We start from the raw sequence: 18492 nt of genomic DNA, 5'->3' as shown, positions 1-18492 counted from the left end.
TTATTTTAGGTGTTACTTGACAGGGAATAAATAGAATGTTTTAATGTACAGTGAAACCTGTACAAACAAACACTTACTGAAAGCCCCAAGTAACTTGTGTTACACGAGGTACACACTGCCTCTTGAAATGACGGATATTGCAAATTCCAAACCAGGAAAAACCTTCAATGCACTGTATGTTTACAACTTTAAACACTGGGCATGCTGGTAAGTGAGGTGGCAATGGATGCACAAACAACTTTTGTGTCATACAGATGCATTTGCCCAGCGTAAACAGCGGCAGAGCAGCACCTCTAGTCTGGGTTTTGAAGGCTTGCTCAGTTCTGTCACAGATGATGGTGTTTCTCTGCTGCCCTGGATTCTGGGTGGGGAAATATGCATTACACACAAGTAGAGATCTGCCTTTTGGGGATGGGGGAAGCTGGAGATTGGAGGCCCTGAAGTCGTTGTGAGGAGCTAGTGGAGAGAGAGAGTCTGGGGAACGAGGTGAGTGCTTAGGATGGAGAGAAAGGCTTCGCTTTTTTTGCCATCCTTTGCTCTTTCTCTGGCTTCCTGGTTCTTGCACCTTCACACAACAGCAGCTGTTGCAAAGCCACAAATAAAGATTTTTAATTGCAAGGAGCCCAACCTTCCATAAGGTAACTCCAGTAACTCTTTGTACAAGTTATGTGATCTGCTGCCAAGGCTAAGGAAAAAATATTCTTCAAAATGGGTGACTGGTTCTGGCACAGCTGAGCTATTAAGTGTTTTGCCTGTCCGACTGTGCGATTTAACTTAATTTTGGTCAGAGACGGGAGCTTAAGATCCTTTAAGCCCTGCCTTTTGGGAAAGGGAAAGACCTTTAAGTATAAACTTCAATAAAAACATGAAAAGACGCAGGTAATTCAGTGGAGGAGTGTAGTTGTCGCGGAAATCGGAGTGAACACTCAGACCCAGGAGGTTTGTCTCGGAAGCCTTTATTAATCGTGATATCACGGAGAGCCCAGTAGCATACAAGGTAGCTAGCTGACACTCTGAGGAAACATCAGAGCACACACGTATTTATAGTCAAAGTTGTACATATCAAAGAGCTTGAAGGTGATAAGGCTGTCTAACTTTCAATGATCAATTACATTGAGAATCATTGTCACACAATTAGTCTATTCTAAGTTTATGACTATACAGGATATTGGGGGAAGCTCACGTAGTAATAGAAGTGGGACAGAGAATAGATAACCATGCTTGACCTTATCTTTAGCGCTAGGGGGTGTACACTCTAGAGAACAGATGACCATTGCTTGATCCTGGGGGCAGACATCCCGTCTCTGCCTATGACACTCCCCTTTCTCCCCTCCTGCTCAATTAGCTGGCAGCTGCAGGTGTGCCTGCTAGAACAAAAGAGGGAACTGTGCTGTGGTATTCCACTATGGTGCTAACTGTTTAACCCTTAGTTGACCTGTAGATTAACCCTTAGTTGACCTGTAGATGTATTTTATTCTTCCACAATCCCTCCTTGTTAATCTTTCAGATTAATACCAATGAGGAATAGTATCTTCATCATCATAAGGGGGCTCATAACCATAAGGGAAAGGCCGATCCCTGGCAGGGTAAACCTTTTCTCTCCTCCAGTGGGTTTCACTGGGGCCAGTGCGCATCAATTGAGGGACAACTGGAGCTCCTCCTAATCCAGTAGAGACACTGTTAATAACCTGGGAACAGCAAATCCGCAAAGCAATACATGCACAACACCCTATAACACATGCTACGACCAACCCAATTAAAACGTATAGCAACCAACTTCCCCAACCGGAGAACCAACCTAGTATTACAGACCACCAAGAATCTTTTTTATAAAAATTACTCAAAACTTCTGTTTCAATACATAATACAAGTTAGATCACTTGGTAACGGCTGCTATATTGTTGCCGGACAATGTCTTTTACAGTGAGTGGCGTGGACCCAGTCTTCCTTCCCTTTAATCTTCAGGGCCGTTCGAGTTGTTAGCAGCAAAAGGTAGGGTCCTTTCCACCCTCTCATGCAATTCAGCTGCTGTTTTGCATAGAGGAAAATGAGTACAAATCCAACATTTAGCCTGATTAACTTGCGAGGCTACGGCCTGCATTCGTTGAACGGCAGAATTGGTATTCCATGCCCCCGCAAGGACCACGCAGGACAGGATCCAAATCAGAGTCAGCATTCTGACGGCTCAGTTAAAGTTCTTGCACAAGCACTTCTGTCCGAAGTCAGCGTCCGCTTGACGTGCGATGCGTGGATCCACAAGGGCGTCCTTCAACCTTTACGGCCATATGGGTGGTGAGCAGGACTTGGAAAGGCCCTTCCCATCGAGGTTCCAAACAGTTCTTTCTCCTGAAGGTCTTTACTAGGACTAGGTCCCCGGGCTGGTATTGATGGCAGTCTTCAATGGCTTTTTCTGAGCTTCTACTACCTGTATATGCAAGCTCTTTAGAGAATTAGTGAGCACTATACAGTATGTAATCATTCCCTCATCCATAGCGTGGATGTCCATTTCCCTAGCAGACAAGAGTGGGGTCACTGGGAGGCGCATAGGACATCCCATTACAACTTCATAAGGAGAGAGGGAGGTGGTACGGTTAGGGTGAGAGTGCATAGCCATGAGCGCCAAGGGTAGAGCTTCAGGGCATTTCAAACCAGTTTCTTCACATAATTTAGTTTTTTTTTCAGAATACCATTTTGTCTTTCCACTGCCCCAGTAGACTGGGAGTGGCATGGACAGGAAAGGTGATGGTTGCATTGTAAGGCCTTCCACAGTTCCTTTATCACTTTAGCAGTAAAATGAACAACAATTTTACAACAACAGCATCATTTTGTCAGGTGGGATACGCCTCCACCCATCGCGAGAACAAACATACTAGAACTAAAACATAATTATATTCCATACATTTAGGCATTTGTATAAAGTCCATTTGTAGGTGTACAAATGGGCCCCATGGCTGGGGTCCCGTACCAGCAGTCACTCTGGGCGTCTTGCCTGGGTTATGTCATTGACAAAGGTATGACAGGTATTACTAATACAATGCCTATTAGCATATTACTATTCGCTATAGATTCAACATTCATTCTATATACACATGTTAAACCTCTGAACTGGCAACCGGTCAAGTCATGATTCTTGCGTAGTGAGAGATTCAATAGATGCTCATTAGTTACCCATGAAGGGACTACCCCTTCTTTAGTCTGTCTTAAATTTTCTCCTGCTTGTTCCAGTGCCCAAGATCCATAGGGGTTGCAAACATCATTTCTGCTCGCTTTGTCTGAAATATTTTTTTTTCTATTTCAATTAATTTATTGATAGTCCCCGCATGACTTTCGAGCACGGGTAGCCAGACTTTGGATTAACCAATGATGTCCCTAATTTGAGTATCACAGTGGCATCATTTATCAGGCTGCACTTAACGCGGTTCCCTCCCAAGCCTGATCGCACCTCGCCATTGAACTGAACTCAGTCATCAACTGGCTGGTCAGAGCTGTATAAAGTGCTTGGGTATGGGTTGAGTACCATTGAGGAAGACGACACCGGATACATTCTAGACTATGGGTACCAGCTCATGGTGTACATTATCATACAAAACTTCTGATTAACCAGTACCAAACCATTTGCCGGTCCTGGATGCATAGTCGGACAAGATGGGTCAGTCGGTGTGGTTTGAGGGGCTTCAATTATCTCTACTCGGACTGTGAAAGTAGAGGTGGGAGGTGGCTGGGTAGTGGCAGACCTCCCATGCTGGATCTGAAGCAAACCCTTACTACAATTTGAAAGCACTTGTTCTCCTACTGTTACATTTATCATTCCCCGTTGCGTGTCGCATTCGGCACTGTCCATGCTGTACCAAAGTTCCTCCTGTGGTGCGGGATGAGCAGTGATGATCCCCGACCTTGTTGCCAGTACTGATAGGCCCACGACCAGGATTGTAGATCTGTGGAGAAATTAACATCGGCTCCCGTTCTCTGGGTTACCGCTTGGTCAATTGTCATGTATCTTTAACTGTGTGTAATGCCTCCATTTACTTCCCGTCCTCATATCTACAAGTGCGCATGTATCACCTGTCATAATTACCTCGTAAGGTCCATTGGATTTGGACTCTTTGGATTTGCCTGTTTCCATATCCTTAATCATCTGTCAGTCTCTAACTTCCTCTCTCAACTTATGTAATTGCCTACTTAATTCCCTTTCATTGTCCTGTATTTTTCCTTTCTGTGGCCCTACACCTCCTACTATAATACCTTCAGGTAATTGCATGGCCCTTACCTGTTCTCATTTCAAATGGGGTGAACCTGTCGGTCCTGCTTGGGGTAGCCCACGGCACATTAGAACATTGGGCTGTTCCCTGTCTCTTGATTGATGTTTTTTTTTTAAAGTTCAGTTCATCCTTTCCACCATCCCTGGACTCTGGGGGCGGTAAGGAAAATGGAATTTCTGTTTAATCTTCATAAGATTACACACTTCTTTAATGACTCTTCCTGTGAAATGAATTCCCTGATCTGAATCCATTTGGGTAGGCACCCCCACTCCTTCCAGTTTACTCTCTCCTGCTGCTGTCTCATGTCAGACCTCAATTCCTTAAACAACTCTGCACCTTCTTATCCTATCTTTCAATGGCTCAGTATTTTCACTTCCAGTGATGGTTCTCTCTGGGAACCGCTTAACTCTGCCTGTCATCAAGGTGTTAATCCTATGGTTTTACTTTTTGTAGCTCACAGGCACATTAATATAATCAGTAATACATCTATTTAGCCTTTTTCCAGCTTTCCCTTTACCTGTATCCATCTTGTGGTAAATTGTTGTTAAGTATTATTTCTCCTCACATTTCAATTCCTGAACTACAGATTCCTCATAGTTTTATCTCTAAGTTTTCTTTCCTGACCATGATCATCCTAAGGTTCTCTTGAGTTCAGTTTCTCTATTGTCTTGGATTGTTTAAAATGTTTGCTTACTCTTTAGGCCATATTAACTATTCCATTTCAATGGGGATCTCTGTCTCGAGATCTTTGCTTATCTCCCCCTGTGCAGTTCCAATGCCTCAGTTGATGGCCAGATTATCAAATTAATTTCCCTTAAAACAGTTTGTACATTATGTCCTCTTTCCCTGACTCATTCTCCCACTTTCCTCATACCAGTTTACACTTGCAACAGCTACCATCTTATCTTGTTCAGGTTGTCTGGAGAGACTTTACAATCCAATAAAGTATTTTCATAACAGTTTTAAAACAGAAATCAGGTATTGACATATTTTGCTTCCTTTTCTTCTTCTCAAAGATTTTATTGTCTTAAAAGGAACCCAGTAAATTGTGTCTGACCCTTTTCTTTTAGAATTATCCCAGATTCATTAACTCAGCCAAAAATTTGATTTCTGCCAAACTTTGCCAAGGTCTTGAGCTTAGCTTCATATTTTGGGAACAGACTTATAAACACAAAATCTTGCAGCATTTGAATTAGTGCCAATTGTTGTCAGACCTTTTAAAATGAAAATTCCCTTTTGAGAACTTTATCAAGAACCAAACCTCGAATTTTTAAACTTTGAAAAAAGTGTAATTTACACTATCAAAATTAAAACAACCTCTTGTTCATGTGTAATGATTTGTATCCAAGTTATAATTTCCGTATGTTTATTGACACGTTATTTATCTTAAATAGCATCCTAGTGATTCAAAAGTAACCTGTTAAATTACACTGCACTTTACATCTCAAGATTGTCCCCAATTCAAATTTCAGTGCTTTTGGGAAGCAGATTTCCTTAAATATTTAATTCATCTCTTCATAAGAAACCCCTTTTTATCCAATGGAACCACCTAGACCTTGTGTTTATGTCTTTTCGTTTTCCTAGAATCTTTCTGAATTTCAAGTAATTTCTTTTTCTCAGAATTTTAGAATAATAACTCGTATGTATTAATCCCAATCAGCTTGGAAGCTGATGATAAGGGTTATTCCCTACTAGTCTGCAAGGTGGGGTGGTACAAAGGTTGGTTCATCTCAAACAAAGGCAAGACCTGTTTTATCTTTACACTACCTTCAAATTACAATTTTTGCCAGAAATCTCAACTCAAACCTTATACTCAAAACTTTGGAGTATTTGAATAAACTTTTCCTTTAATCTAATATGGGGCTTTTGACTCAAGTGCTCAGTTACACACACACAAGACAATGCAGGGAAGAAAACACATTAAAGCTCACATACAAATGCTTCATTGCACACAAACAAACACATAGATAAAGGTATGTATCGATACTCCTATAATATTAAACTTAACTCTAAACGAAGCTTCGAGTAGCAGTGGGGGGAATAAAGGGATCTTTAAGGTTCCACCTATAGGGACCTTCAAACTGACGAAAGCTCACATTTTCTCTGCTACTGCTTGCAAATTGCTCATTAACCCCCTAGGGGTACCCTCTCTCTCTCTCTCAGCACAAACAGCCCTTGTAACTTAGGTCAATTCATTCTTTTTTTAAGTTACTGAAAATTCAGTAGCGGACTATCTACCTCCCTTAAAACATATTATAAGCGCTCAAATCTGTCTCGATTAAAAGTTCCAGCTGGTGGGAAGCTCTCTCCTTTACTTTGAGTCCATTTAACCCAATCAGAAACATATTGGACATTTTCAGGAACGTAATGGACACAAAAGAAAAACACAGAAATTACTTACTTTTCACCTCCAGGGGACTCGTACCCTTGGGTATACTACTACTACTTTTTTTTTTTTTCGTTTTCTTACCCATCTTCAAAGTTCCTGATTTAAGCACCGGTTTCGCCAGTTTCAGTTTGTTCTTAGTACTTTGAGAAGCGGGGGGAGTGGCAGAGCCCGCTCTGCTGTTGCGATCTCCCGTTTTTCTGAAAAGAAAACACAATTAACAGCGCGGCGCATTTCCTACCCTATGCGCTCACCGGTGTTTAAGAATTCCTCAACAATTCCTCCAAATCCTTGGGTCTTTCAAATCTTTTCGGTCGGTAGCTACCCTTTTTGCAAGCAGTCCCCCTTTCAGCTAGGATGCTTGTTCGTCCCCTTCACCTCTCCAATTTAAGAAGTAGCTGGGACGCTATTTAACTGCAATCCCCTTTTCAGCTAGGATGCAGTTCGCACTCTCCCTAACTTGGGAGAGGTATTCCTCCCTTTTTTCCGCGAGGGTTCTTTTTTAGAGATCCGACGGCCCAGGATTTCAATCACCTCTCTAACTTAAGAGGTTACTGGACTTCAGTCGGATCCCATCCTCGTCGCCAATTTGTCGCGGAAATCGGAGTGAACACTCAGACCCAGGAGGTTTGTCTCGGAAGCCTTTATTAATCGTGATATCACAGAGAGCCCAGTAGCATACAAGGTAGCTAGCTGACACTCTGAGGAAACATCAGAGCACACACGTATTTATAGTCGAAGTTGTACATATCAAAGAGCTTGAAGGTGATAAGGCTGTCTAACTTTCAATGATCAATTACATTGAGAATCATTGTCACACAATTAGTCTATTCTAAGTTTATGACTATACAGGATATTGGGGGAAGCTCACGTAGTAATAGAAGTGGGACAGAGAATAGATAACCATGCTTGACCTTATCTTTAGCGCTAGGGGGTGTACACTCCAGAGAACAGATGACCATTGCTTGATCCTTGGGGCAGACATCCCGTCTCTGCCTATGACACTCCCCTTTCTCCCCTCCTGCTCAATTAGCTGGCAGCTGCAGGTGTGCCTGCTAGAACAAAAGAGGGAACTGTGCTGTGGTATTCCACTATGGTGCTAACTGTTTAACCCTTAGTTGACCTGTAGATGTATTTTATTCTTCCACAGTAGTAATGTGAAATTTATCAGGAGCATGGTTTTTTTCCGAACAATATTTCTAAACGTAATAAGTAACCTTATTTCCACCCCATAGTTTGACATTATTAGACTTTCAAATGTGTGCGCATGTATTTTATCTAATCTATTCAGTCCAACTTTATATGCAAGCGTTTTCTGTCCTTATCAAGCTTCAGATGTCTCCTACTATATTACAAACTTCTGTTTCACACATGACTTTCATTTACTTTCTAATGTCTTACTCCCTGTTGCCCTTGTATTCTTGTACTTGAAAATCCTTTAATTCTCCATGCAGTTTAGTGTTTTTTGCTTACATTCATTCATTTATTGCTGACCATAAGACATAGGAGCAGAAATTAGGCCATTCGGCCCATCAAGTCTGCTCCGCCATTCAATCATGGCTGATAAGTTTCTCAACCACATTCTCCCGCCTTCTTCCCGTAACTTTTGATCCCCATACCAATCAAGAACCTATCTATCTCGGTCTTAAATACACTCAATGACCTGGCCTCCACAGCCTTCTATGGCAATGAATTCCACAGATTCACCACTCTCTGGCTAAAGAAGTTTCTCCTCATCTCTGTTCTAAAAGGTCTTCCCTTTACTCTGAGGCTGTGCCCTCGGGTCCTAGTCTCTCCTACTAATGGAAACATCTTCCCCACGTCCACTCTATCCAGGCCTTTCAGTATTCTGTAAGTTTCAATCAGATCCCCCCATATCCTTCTAAACTCCATCGAGTATAGACCCAGAGTCCTCGAACGTTCCTCATATGTTAAGCCTTTCATTCCTGGGATCGTTCTCGTGAACCTCCTCTGGACTCTCTCCAGAGCCAGAACATCCTTCCTGAGATACGGGGCCCAAAATTGCTCACAATATTCTAAATATGGTCTGACCAGAGCCTTATAAAGCCGCTGCAGCACATCCCTGCTTTTGTATTCTAGAACATCATTCCCAACAAGTAAAATGTACCACTAAGCTATCCATTACATTGTGTATTTCCATCTTGTAGAGACAGCATAATTAAAACAATTTTTAATTCATTCACGGAGTCTTGCTGCCACTGGTAAAAGCAGTGTTTATTGACCATCCCCAATTGTCCTTGAGTAGGTGGTGAACACCCTTGATGGCTTTTTTAGGCCATTTCAGAGGGCAGTTCAGAGTCAACCACGTCAATGTGAGTCTAGAGTCACATAGGCCAGACGGGTAAGGGCGGCAGGTTTCCTTCCCTAAAGGACATTAGTGAAGTTGTGTTTTACAACAATCTGGTGGCTTCATGGCCACCATTACTGAGACTAACTTTTATTCCAGGTTTGTTTGTTTAACTGAATTCGGTTCACAAGCTGCCATGTTGGGATTTGCATTTGTGGCCCCAGACTATTAGTCCAGGGCGTGAATCTTTCCCTTGTCAGGCGCGCGTGATCGACAGGCCTGGGAGCGGTCGGGAAACCAGCCCCTGACCACGATTTCACGCTGTCCGGCCAATTAAGGCCCGCCTAGTGTGAAATGCATCTTGTGATTGGGCCTGGAGGGGCCCTGTTGGCCCCTGGGTCCGGTGGTGGCCTGGCAGGCACTTTAAAATCAGCAAAGGCACCTCCCAGAAGCTGACAGGGGAGAATCTTTAATTGGTCTGGAGACTGGAGCAATGGCCTCACCCACGGGAAGAAACATTGGATTGAAGGGCAGGTCAGGTGGGCAATCCTCCCCCCCCACTCCGTTTCTCGGATGAGTGCCCTCGTGGAGGAGGTGGGGGTCAGGCAGGACACCCTCGTTCCTAGGGATGGCAGGAGGAGGCCACCACACCAGACCAAAAAAGGCTTGGGAGGAGGTGGCAGCCGAGGTTAGCAGCCACGACGTTGTGTAGCGCACGTGGGTGCAGCACTGCAAAAGGTTCAATGACCTGCTTTGGCAAGGCTGAGTACCATGTTGGCATGGATCAATGCGAAGTGTTGAGGGCTGTCTGTCCCTGTGTCCCCCCTCAGACAGCAGGCTGCCTCCAATGCCACTGCCAGCGAGGGGGTGGGGTGGGGGGGAACAATGACGCAGCACTTGTAAATGTAAGTTTAAGGCACCATGAACACAAGAGAGACTGTTCATGGGTGATCTGTTCTGCCATGTTTTGTTAATATGTTTACTGGTTTGGCCACGAACACCAGATATAGTAACGTTCATTTATTGTCAGTGTCAAAATTATATAAATTTTGCTTTTATCTTAATGGTCTGAGTATGCTTCACTTTTTTTGGTGTTTGGTATGCCAGTATCTAATGCTGGATGTAAGTGGCTCTAAACCTTATTGCACAGGCACTGAGTGAACTTGCGGTTCAAATGAAAGGGTCATTTCAGACATCTGGGTTGGAGGTGGCAACCCTGGCATGAGGTGGAAACAGGCCTTTGGTACCCTAGTGGAAGGAGCATTGGATCAAGGTATCCCTGCCTCTCTGAAGGATACAGAGGCCTCGGTGTTCTCCTCACCATGCTCCTCTGAAGGTCACAGTGGCCCTCAACTTCTATATCTCTGGCTGTTTCCGGAGGTCAGCACTGACTCACCACTGAATTCATCCTGTATGGCTTGTGGAGCTGCCTCAAGATCCTCCCCCTTGCCAGTGCCAGATTATGGAGAGTGCAGCACGTAACCACCACCAGTGACACCCGCTGTTGGGGTATTGTAGTGCTCTTCCTGAATGGTCCAGAGGCTGCTCTGCCTCTGTTGTTGGGTGGCGGAGAGGTGCCATAGGCCACCTTTTCAACAGATTGCCTTTGTCACCCAGCAGCCATCCAAACAGTTGGGCTGGAGCACTGAATAGGCCTTGCACCTGGGAGTGTCTATATAAGTGCATGGAGCTGCCAGGGTACCGTGCACAGACGTGCAGAATCTGCGTCTTGTAGTCACAAACCGTCTGGATGTTCATCAAGTGGAACCCCTTCCTGTTGACAAAGGCACCTGGCTAACCCGCTGGTGCCTTAATGGCTATGTATGCAGTCGATTGCACCCTGGATGTGGGGGAACCCAGTGATCACTGCAAAGCCTTTGGTTCAGTCAGCCTGGCTGGCCTCGTCCGTACGAAAATGAATAAATGTCATTATCCGAGTGAACAGAGCATCAGTCACCAGCTTGACGCAACTGTGGGCGGCTGATTGGGACACTCCACAAAGATCCCCCACTGACCCCTGGAAAGAGCTGGAGACAGAAGTTGAGAGCCACTGTCACCTTCAGAGCCACTGGCACAAGGTGTCCACCCACACAGCTGGGCCTGAGATCACCTCTAATCATGACAAAGGGAGGTCACCCTCTCACTGGAGAGGCAGAGCCTCTTTCGGCATTGCACCTTGGTTATATTGAGGTAGCTACATCGCTGCCTGTTAAGTCTGGCAGCAGGATAGTGGTGTCTTTTGCGGCCCCTTCTGCCTTGGACTACCTGCTGGCCCTACTCCTCTCCTCCCACAGGTTGCTTCCCTGGAAGCTGCACTGGGACATCTGGCCTCCTCTTCATTTTGCACCCCTCTTCCTCAGAGGAGGGGCCTCCAGTGGAGAGCACAATCCCCATTACCAGGGTTACAGAGGGCTGCCTGATACCTGGAAGGGTCCACACGGTCAAAATTCTCCAGGGGCCTTGGAGACACCAATGAGTCCTGAAATGAAGCCTGGAAATGCTGAGACTGAAGCTCACAACAGAGTTCAAGCTGTCAAGTTGAAATAAACAACCAGCAGCAAACTATATCCTAAGCTACTCACAATGGCTGTGCTGCTGACCCTTTTTATCCTGCCCTTGGATGAGGTTTTATAAAAAGTGGGTTGCCTATGCGATGAGTGTGAAATTACACGGGCAATGTAAAATCGCGAACAATTGCCTTTTTAATGGCTTTAAGTGGCCTTTTAATTGACGGCAGGCGTGTTCAGCTATAATCTCGTGCTATTTTACGCCTGATTGGGCCAGGCACGCGCCTGCCCATGGAACGTAAAATTCTGCCCTAGGTTTCTGAATTGACAAAACCTGTAAAAGGGAGTAAAGGAGAAAAGAATTATTCAAAAAGGCGGGGGGGCAGAAAGTAGGAAACTATAGACCAATTAGTTTAACATCTGTTGTTGGGGAATTGTTGGAATCCATTATTAAGGAAGTAGCAATGGGGCATTTGGAAAGTCAAAATGCAATCCATCAGAGTCAGCATGGTTTTATGAAGAGTAAATAGTATTTGACTAATTTGCTAGAGTTCTTTGAAGATGTGACAAGCAAAGTGGGTAATGGGGATCCTGTAGATGTAGTATATCTGGACTTCCAGAATGCCTTTGATAGGGCGCCGCACAAAAGATTAATACACAAGATAAGATCACACGGAGTTAGGGGTAATATATTAGCTTGGATAGAGGATTGGCTAACCCAACAGAAAGCAGAGAGTCGGGATAAATGGGTCTTTTTCTGGATGGCAAGCTGTAACTAGTGGGGTGCCACATGGTTCGGTCCTTGGACCCCAACTATTTACAATCTATATTAATGAATTGGATTCAGGGATTGAAGGTACTATAGCTAAGTTTGCAGATGACACCAAAATAGCTGGGTAAGTAAGTTGCAATGAAGAAATAAGAAATTTACAAATGGATATGGACAGGTTGGGTGAATGGGCCAAAATTTGGCAGATGGACTTTAACGTGGATAAGTGTGAGATTATCCATTTTGGTTGGAAGAATAAAAAGGCAACTTATTATTTAAATGGAGCGAAACTTCAGAATGCTTCAATGCAGAGGGATCTGGGTGTCCTCGTGCATGAATTGCTGAAAGCTAGTTTGCAGGTACAGCAGGTAATAAGGAAGGCAAATGGAATTTTGGCATTTATTGCTAAAGGAATAGAGTATAAAAATAGGAAAGTGTTGTTGCAACTGTACAAGGTGTTAGTGAAACCACACCTGGAGTACTGTGCACAGTTTTGGTCCCCTTGAGGAAGGATGTAGTTGCATTGAAGGAGGTTCACTGGATTGATTCCAGAGATGTGGGGCTTGTCTTATGAGGAGAGATTGAGCTGTTTAGGCCTATACTCGCTAGAGTTTAGAAGGGTGAGAGGAGATCTAATTGAGGTATATGAGATGCTAAAAGGGATAAACAAAGTAAACGTGGAGCGGATGTTTCCCCTTGTGGGGCATTCTAGAACGAGAGTCCATAGTTTTAGGCTAAGGGGTGGTAGATTTAAATCAGAGATGAGGAGGAATTACTTTCCTCAAAGGGTCGTGAATCTGTGAAATTCACTACCTCAGAGTGCAGTGGATGCTGGGACGCTGAATAAATTTAAGGAGGAGATAGACAGATTTTTAATTAGTAATGGGTTGAAAGGTTATGGGGAGAGGGCGGGAAATTGGAGTTGAGGCTGAAATGAGATCAGCCATGATCGTATTGAATGGCGGGGCAGGCTCAAGGGGCTGAATTGCCTACTCCTGCTCCTGGTTTTTATGTTCTAAGAGCAAGTATTGGCAGTACATTATTGGCTAACACGAAAGAAACCCAAAAGTCTTTGTATGGTTGTCAAAGGAAGGGTGGGGCTGATTAGAGGCCAACAGGGACATAATCTTGTTGAAGGGTTTTTTTAAATGTATTAAGTGAGTACTTTGCAACTCTCTTCACTAGAGAGCAGGATCCTGTTAATGTAAGGAGGAGGTAGCAGTTATATTGGATAGGATAAAATAAATAAAAGATATTTAAAAGGTTGTTAATCCTCACAAGAAGAGTCACCTGGCCTGGATGGGATGCATCCTAGGTTACTGAAGTAAAACAAGGGGTGGAAATTATAGAGGCTCTGGCCACAACTTTCTAATCCTCAAGTATGGGAATGGTGCCAAAGGCTTAGTGGATTGCAAATAATACAACACTGTGCAAAAATGGGAAGGAGTAAAGTTAGCAATTACACTTTAGGTCAACCTTGCATTGATGGTGGGGAAACAATAATTGGACAAAATTTTAATTGACACTTGAAAAATTATGCACCAATAAATGAAAGTCAGTAATATGTAAGTTAAAGGCAAGCTGTGCTTGATTAACTTGAGTTTTTTTGAGAACGGGATCAATGAGTTAGTGCAGTTGATGGTGTACAGGCGTTCAGGGGGTTTTTGACAATGCAACATAATAGACCTGTTAGCCTAATTAAAGCCCATGGGATTAAAGGGACCGTGGAAGCCTAAATACAAAATTGGGTAAGGGACAGAAAGCAGAGAATAGTAGGGGATGGTTGTTTTTCCAGAGTAGTAGGGAGGGGGGTGAGGAGCACATATTAAGTGCTGTTCCCCATGCGTCAGTATTAGGATCACTGCTTTTTTGCTAATGATTGGGAGTTGGGTACACAGGGCAGAATTTCAAAAATTGCAGATGACACAATTTTGAAATGTAGTAATGTAAAGGATAGTAACGATCTTTAGGAGGGCTTAACCACAAATGCAGCAACGACTTACATAGCGCCTTTAACGTAATGAGTTACATAGCTCTTCACAGGAGTATTATAAAGCTAAATATGACGTTGAGCCACGTAAGAAAATATTGGATCAGATGACCTAAAGCTTGGTCAAAGAGGTAGATTTTAGAGAGTTTTTTTATAGGAGGAAAGTGAGGCGGAGAGGTGTAAGAAGGGTATTTCAGAGTTTAGGGCCCAGGCAACTGAAGGCACTGCCACCAAAGGACAGATTTAAGGTGATTGGCTAAAGAACTGGTGTAACATAAATCTACAGCAAGCTATGATCAGGAGTGTGCTGTCTAAAAGGGTGGCAGAAGCAGATTCAATAATTTTTTTTAAAAAAGGAATTGGATAAATTCTTTGAAGTGACATAAATACAGGGCTGTGGAGAAAGTGCAGGGGAGTGGTATTAAGTAGATGGCTCTTTCAAACATTCAGCACTTAATGGCCCTCGATGGCTATACTATTCTGAACAACTGTTTTGTCTGTCATTTCGTACTGTGTCAGAAAGAAGCTGGTGTTTAAGTGTTATTTTGCTTCCACCAGATGGTGGAGCTACAGTTCTTTAGAATGATATTTTCTCCTTCAAATTAAAATGTTGGTTAGAAATTTCCAATTTCATATCAAACAGTTGGAGTTGGACATTGTTCCTTTATCGCTGGGCGAAAATGTTGGCAGACCCAACTGAAAAGGGTTATGTGTGCGTCTTTACACAGACTGCAGTAGTTCAAGCAAAAGGCCCACCACCACCGTCTCGAGGGTAACTATGGATGGTCAATATATGCTGGCCTTGCCAACAATGCTCATGCCATGAGAATTATTTTTTTTTAAATCTTGAGGTGTATACCTGTCACCTGAGTGAAAGGTGAGAAATCAGTTCACTAAAGTAAATTTACATCTCACTAATTGGTAGAACAGAATTGAATTGAACTCGCAAACAGGAGGAAGCTGTTCGGCCATTCAAGTAGGTCACGGCTGATCTCTATCTTAACTCTGTTTACGTGCCTTAGTGCCTTAACCCCAATACCCTTGCCCAACAGAGATCTATCAATCTCAGTTTTGAAAATTTCAGTTGACGCCCAACCTCGACAGCTTTTCAGAGAGCGTTCCAGATTTCCATTCACTTCTGTGTGAAGAAGTGCTTCCTTACATCACCCCGGCATGGCCTAGCTCTAATTTGTTGTGGACTCTTCCCAAAGAGAAAATAGTTTCTTTATCCACCCTATCAAATTCTTTAATCTGAAACATTTCAATGAGTTCAGCCTTTAATCTTCCGTATTCAAAGAAATATAAACCTAGTCTATGCAATCTAAGGAAAAATTAGTAAAATGGGTCTACTTTCTTGAGTTTACAAGAACGTGAGGTGATTTAATTGAAATATATAAAATTGTTAAGAGGGCTTTAGCGAGTGGATGCTGAGTGACCATTATGCCTGGCTGAAGGGTCGAGAACTAGGGGTCAAAGTGCCAGGGTAAGGGTCTGTAAATCCCTGCTGTCTCTCTGATCATCTCAAAATTTGTCCAAATGTTCAGATACTATTTTGTAATTTAAAGATGTTCCTTTCCAAAAGGAAGGATGCAAAGAATTAATAAGTTGTATAGAATTGTCTGCTATGCATATGAATGTCTTCCAATAGTATGCATTGTGCCTGGTGCCTTTTTGTATGTGTGTGGATAGTGAATGTTATTTCTAGCCTTTAAGTATATGTAGAATCAGTTGTTCCTTTTTTGTTTCTCAGCTGGCGTTATTGATGAGGATTACAGAGGAAATGTTGGTGTGGTTCTGTTCAACTTTAGCAAGGAAAGTTTTGAAGGTAAGGGACAAGCAAACAGTGGCTATCCTTTACCTCACTACTGTTGTTATATACAGAGCAGCACATTTCACAAAGTGATTCACTCTAGGAATCTTCTCTCATTTGTTCCGTTGCAACTAATATGAGCATAACGTCATTAAAGTTCAGATTAGAGAACTATGGAGGGCAAAGCATTTGCTCTGTGGCCACTAAGTGGGGAGTTCCATTCAGACAGGTTTTTAATAATTAGGTTAAATGTTCTACCAAATTATTTGGCAAGGCCTGTGTGAGAAAACATTTAATATTTGGGAAATTTGTAAGAAATTCTTAATGTTATTGGACATTCATTCTCGTACTTAGTTTTAACACTTTGTCTTATCACATCAAAGTGCTTGTGGTGCAGAGAAAATTGCAAATCAATTTTAAGTTCCGCACAATATAATTAGCCAACTTTTGTAATTGTATGAATCCAGTGACCATCATCAATTATCAGTAGTTCTGTTAACATAACATATCTTAACCATGATGGACAAAATTCCTGGTGTCAAGATCCACACAGTGATCAAACAAATAGCAGATTAGCTTCTGGCATTAATTTTGATAACTGCTGGGCTATTGTACTTTTGTATTAAACCATCAACTGATGACAATTTCCACCTGTTTTAAAAGTATGATTTGTTCCAGAAGGCCCAGTTGAACTAATTTTTGGCAATGCTTGGGATTAAATTGGGGATGTTTTCATTAACTGGCCACCAAACATTTGAGTTATAGGGAGTGGGGTGAAATTGCACTTGGAATCTGTGATTGCTTTTAACATGTCTGTTTAGGCCTTGGGTGAGAATTGAATTGGGCAAAGCTCCACAGTTGAGTTGCTTGCCAGATTTGAATGTCTGGCTGACACATGATGAATGGCCACTTGGTACCAAAGGACTGTTGGCACCTGAAACTGATCTATGAGTCACCATATTGTAACAGGAGAGGGGATTTGTGTTGAATGTCTTACCACACGATGCCTGGAGCAGATTTATCCAGTTGCATTGATAATCACCAGAAATTAGACAGTTCAGGCTGCATTATTTATTTGGTAGCCTGGCTACCATGCATAAAATATCAATACCCCCCCCTTTTGTTTTTTATTACTGTGAAGTAATGAAACATCAGTAGTGGAATTCATTTTCATTGGTTAAAGTCTGGCATTAAATGGTGAGCTTTAACCTAAAGGAAAATATGTAGTAAATATTTTTGTAGGTGGAAATAATTTTCTAATTGGACTGCTGCTCTTTTTAATGCGAAAGAACTTCTGAAGAGGTGGGTCACCTTTTTTGAACTTTGTTGGAAAAATTTCCAGGTTTCAAAAGAATGTTAATGGTAGTCTGTTTTCTAATAAACTGAAATAGCTCTGAAGTTTGCTTTGCTCATTCTGTATGGTATGTATTCATTCTAAATCTACAGATGGAAACATTGCAAGACATCATAAAATGCTTGGATAGACTTGAACTAATCAATATAATGTTTGGATAGACTTGAATTAATCAATATAATGTTTGGATAAATTTGAACTAATCAATATAATGTTTGGATAGACTTGAACTAATCAATATAATGTACTAAGTGATTTTTGGGGGGAAAGAACATTGAATTTTGTTTTTTCTTTCAAATTTATATTTTGATAGTTAAAAAGGGCGATCGAATAGCTCAACTGATCTGTGAACGTATCTGCTACCCAGAACTTGAGGAGTTGAAGGTGACTAAATGTATTAAGCAAACATTTCCTATTGTGGTTTTATTTTCTGGTTAAGATGTAACTTCCTTTTTGACTGTTTTACCCTTTTTTGTCTTCATGCAGACCCTGGATGAAACTGAACGAGGCGCAGGTGGTTTTGGCTCCACTGGTACAAACTGAACATGATGTTCTGCCAAACCATGTCAGACATTGCTTAATTCTCTTCAGAGATGTTACAAGCTGCGGATTCTTCATAAAACAGCAACTTATGTGATCTATGGTGCAGTTGTTTTATACTTTGTGGGGGAAAACAAAGAATGACAATCTATCCTAACATAAAGCTGCTTCCTGCAGGGTGATTATGAGTTGATGATCTCAATAGTGACTGTAAGTCCAGTATTTCAGTTATGAATTCTAGCAGTAAGTCAACTGCTAGAATCATCCGTTGTATTTCATTTGGTTTTTTTAAAAATAAAAATAAACATTTTTTTAATACTTTATGGATGTACTTGGCATATAAGGAAATATTTTTATTCAGTGATAGTGGGAAAATTTGTATGATTGCGAAATGTCTACTTCAAGGAGCTAAACCAAATATCGTTGTAGAAACACAACAGTTCGTTTCGCAAGGCTCTGCTTACTTTACTGATCAGAGGAGCTTTTGACCTGCGCATGTATTCAATGAGACCCCTTCACAAAATGACTTGTTATATTGCTTTGCAATCCTTTTGACAAATGAGATTGTT

The 18492-nt window shown here is 42.2% G+C and overlaps 1 protein-coding gene across 2 annotated transcripts in view; it reads left to right on the top strand.

Moving 5' to 3' along the window:
- Window positions 1-18241, top strand: part of dut (deoxyuridine triphosphatase) — a 33025-nt gene extending 14784 nt beyond the window's left edge. For both annotated transcript variants that reach the window (XM_078532273.1, XM_078532272.1), the window contains 3 exons: window positions 15970-16044; window positions 17697-17767; window positions 17870-18241. In XM_078532273.1, the coding sequence (XP_078388399.1) occupies window positions 15970-16044; window positions 17697-17767; window positions 17870-17926 (203 nt within the window). In that variant the 3' untranslated portion in view covers window positions 17927-18241. The remainder of the gene's footprint in view (window positions 1-15969; window positions 16045-17696; window positions 17768-17869) is intronic.
- The last annotated feature ends 251 nt before the right edge of the window (window positions 18242-18492 follow it).

This window comes from Cetorhinus maximus, chromosome 30 (assembly GCF_964194155.1).
Source record: "Cetorhinus maximus chromosome 30, sCetMax3.hap1.1, whole genome shotgun sequence".
Taxonomy (NCBI): domain Eukaryota; kingdom Metazoa; phylum Chordata; class Chondrichthyes; order Lamniformes; family Cetorhinidae; genus Cetorhinus; species Cetorhinus maximus.
This window is presented reverse-complemented; position numbering and strand designations above follow the sequence as displayed.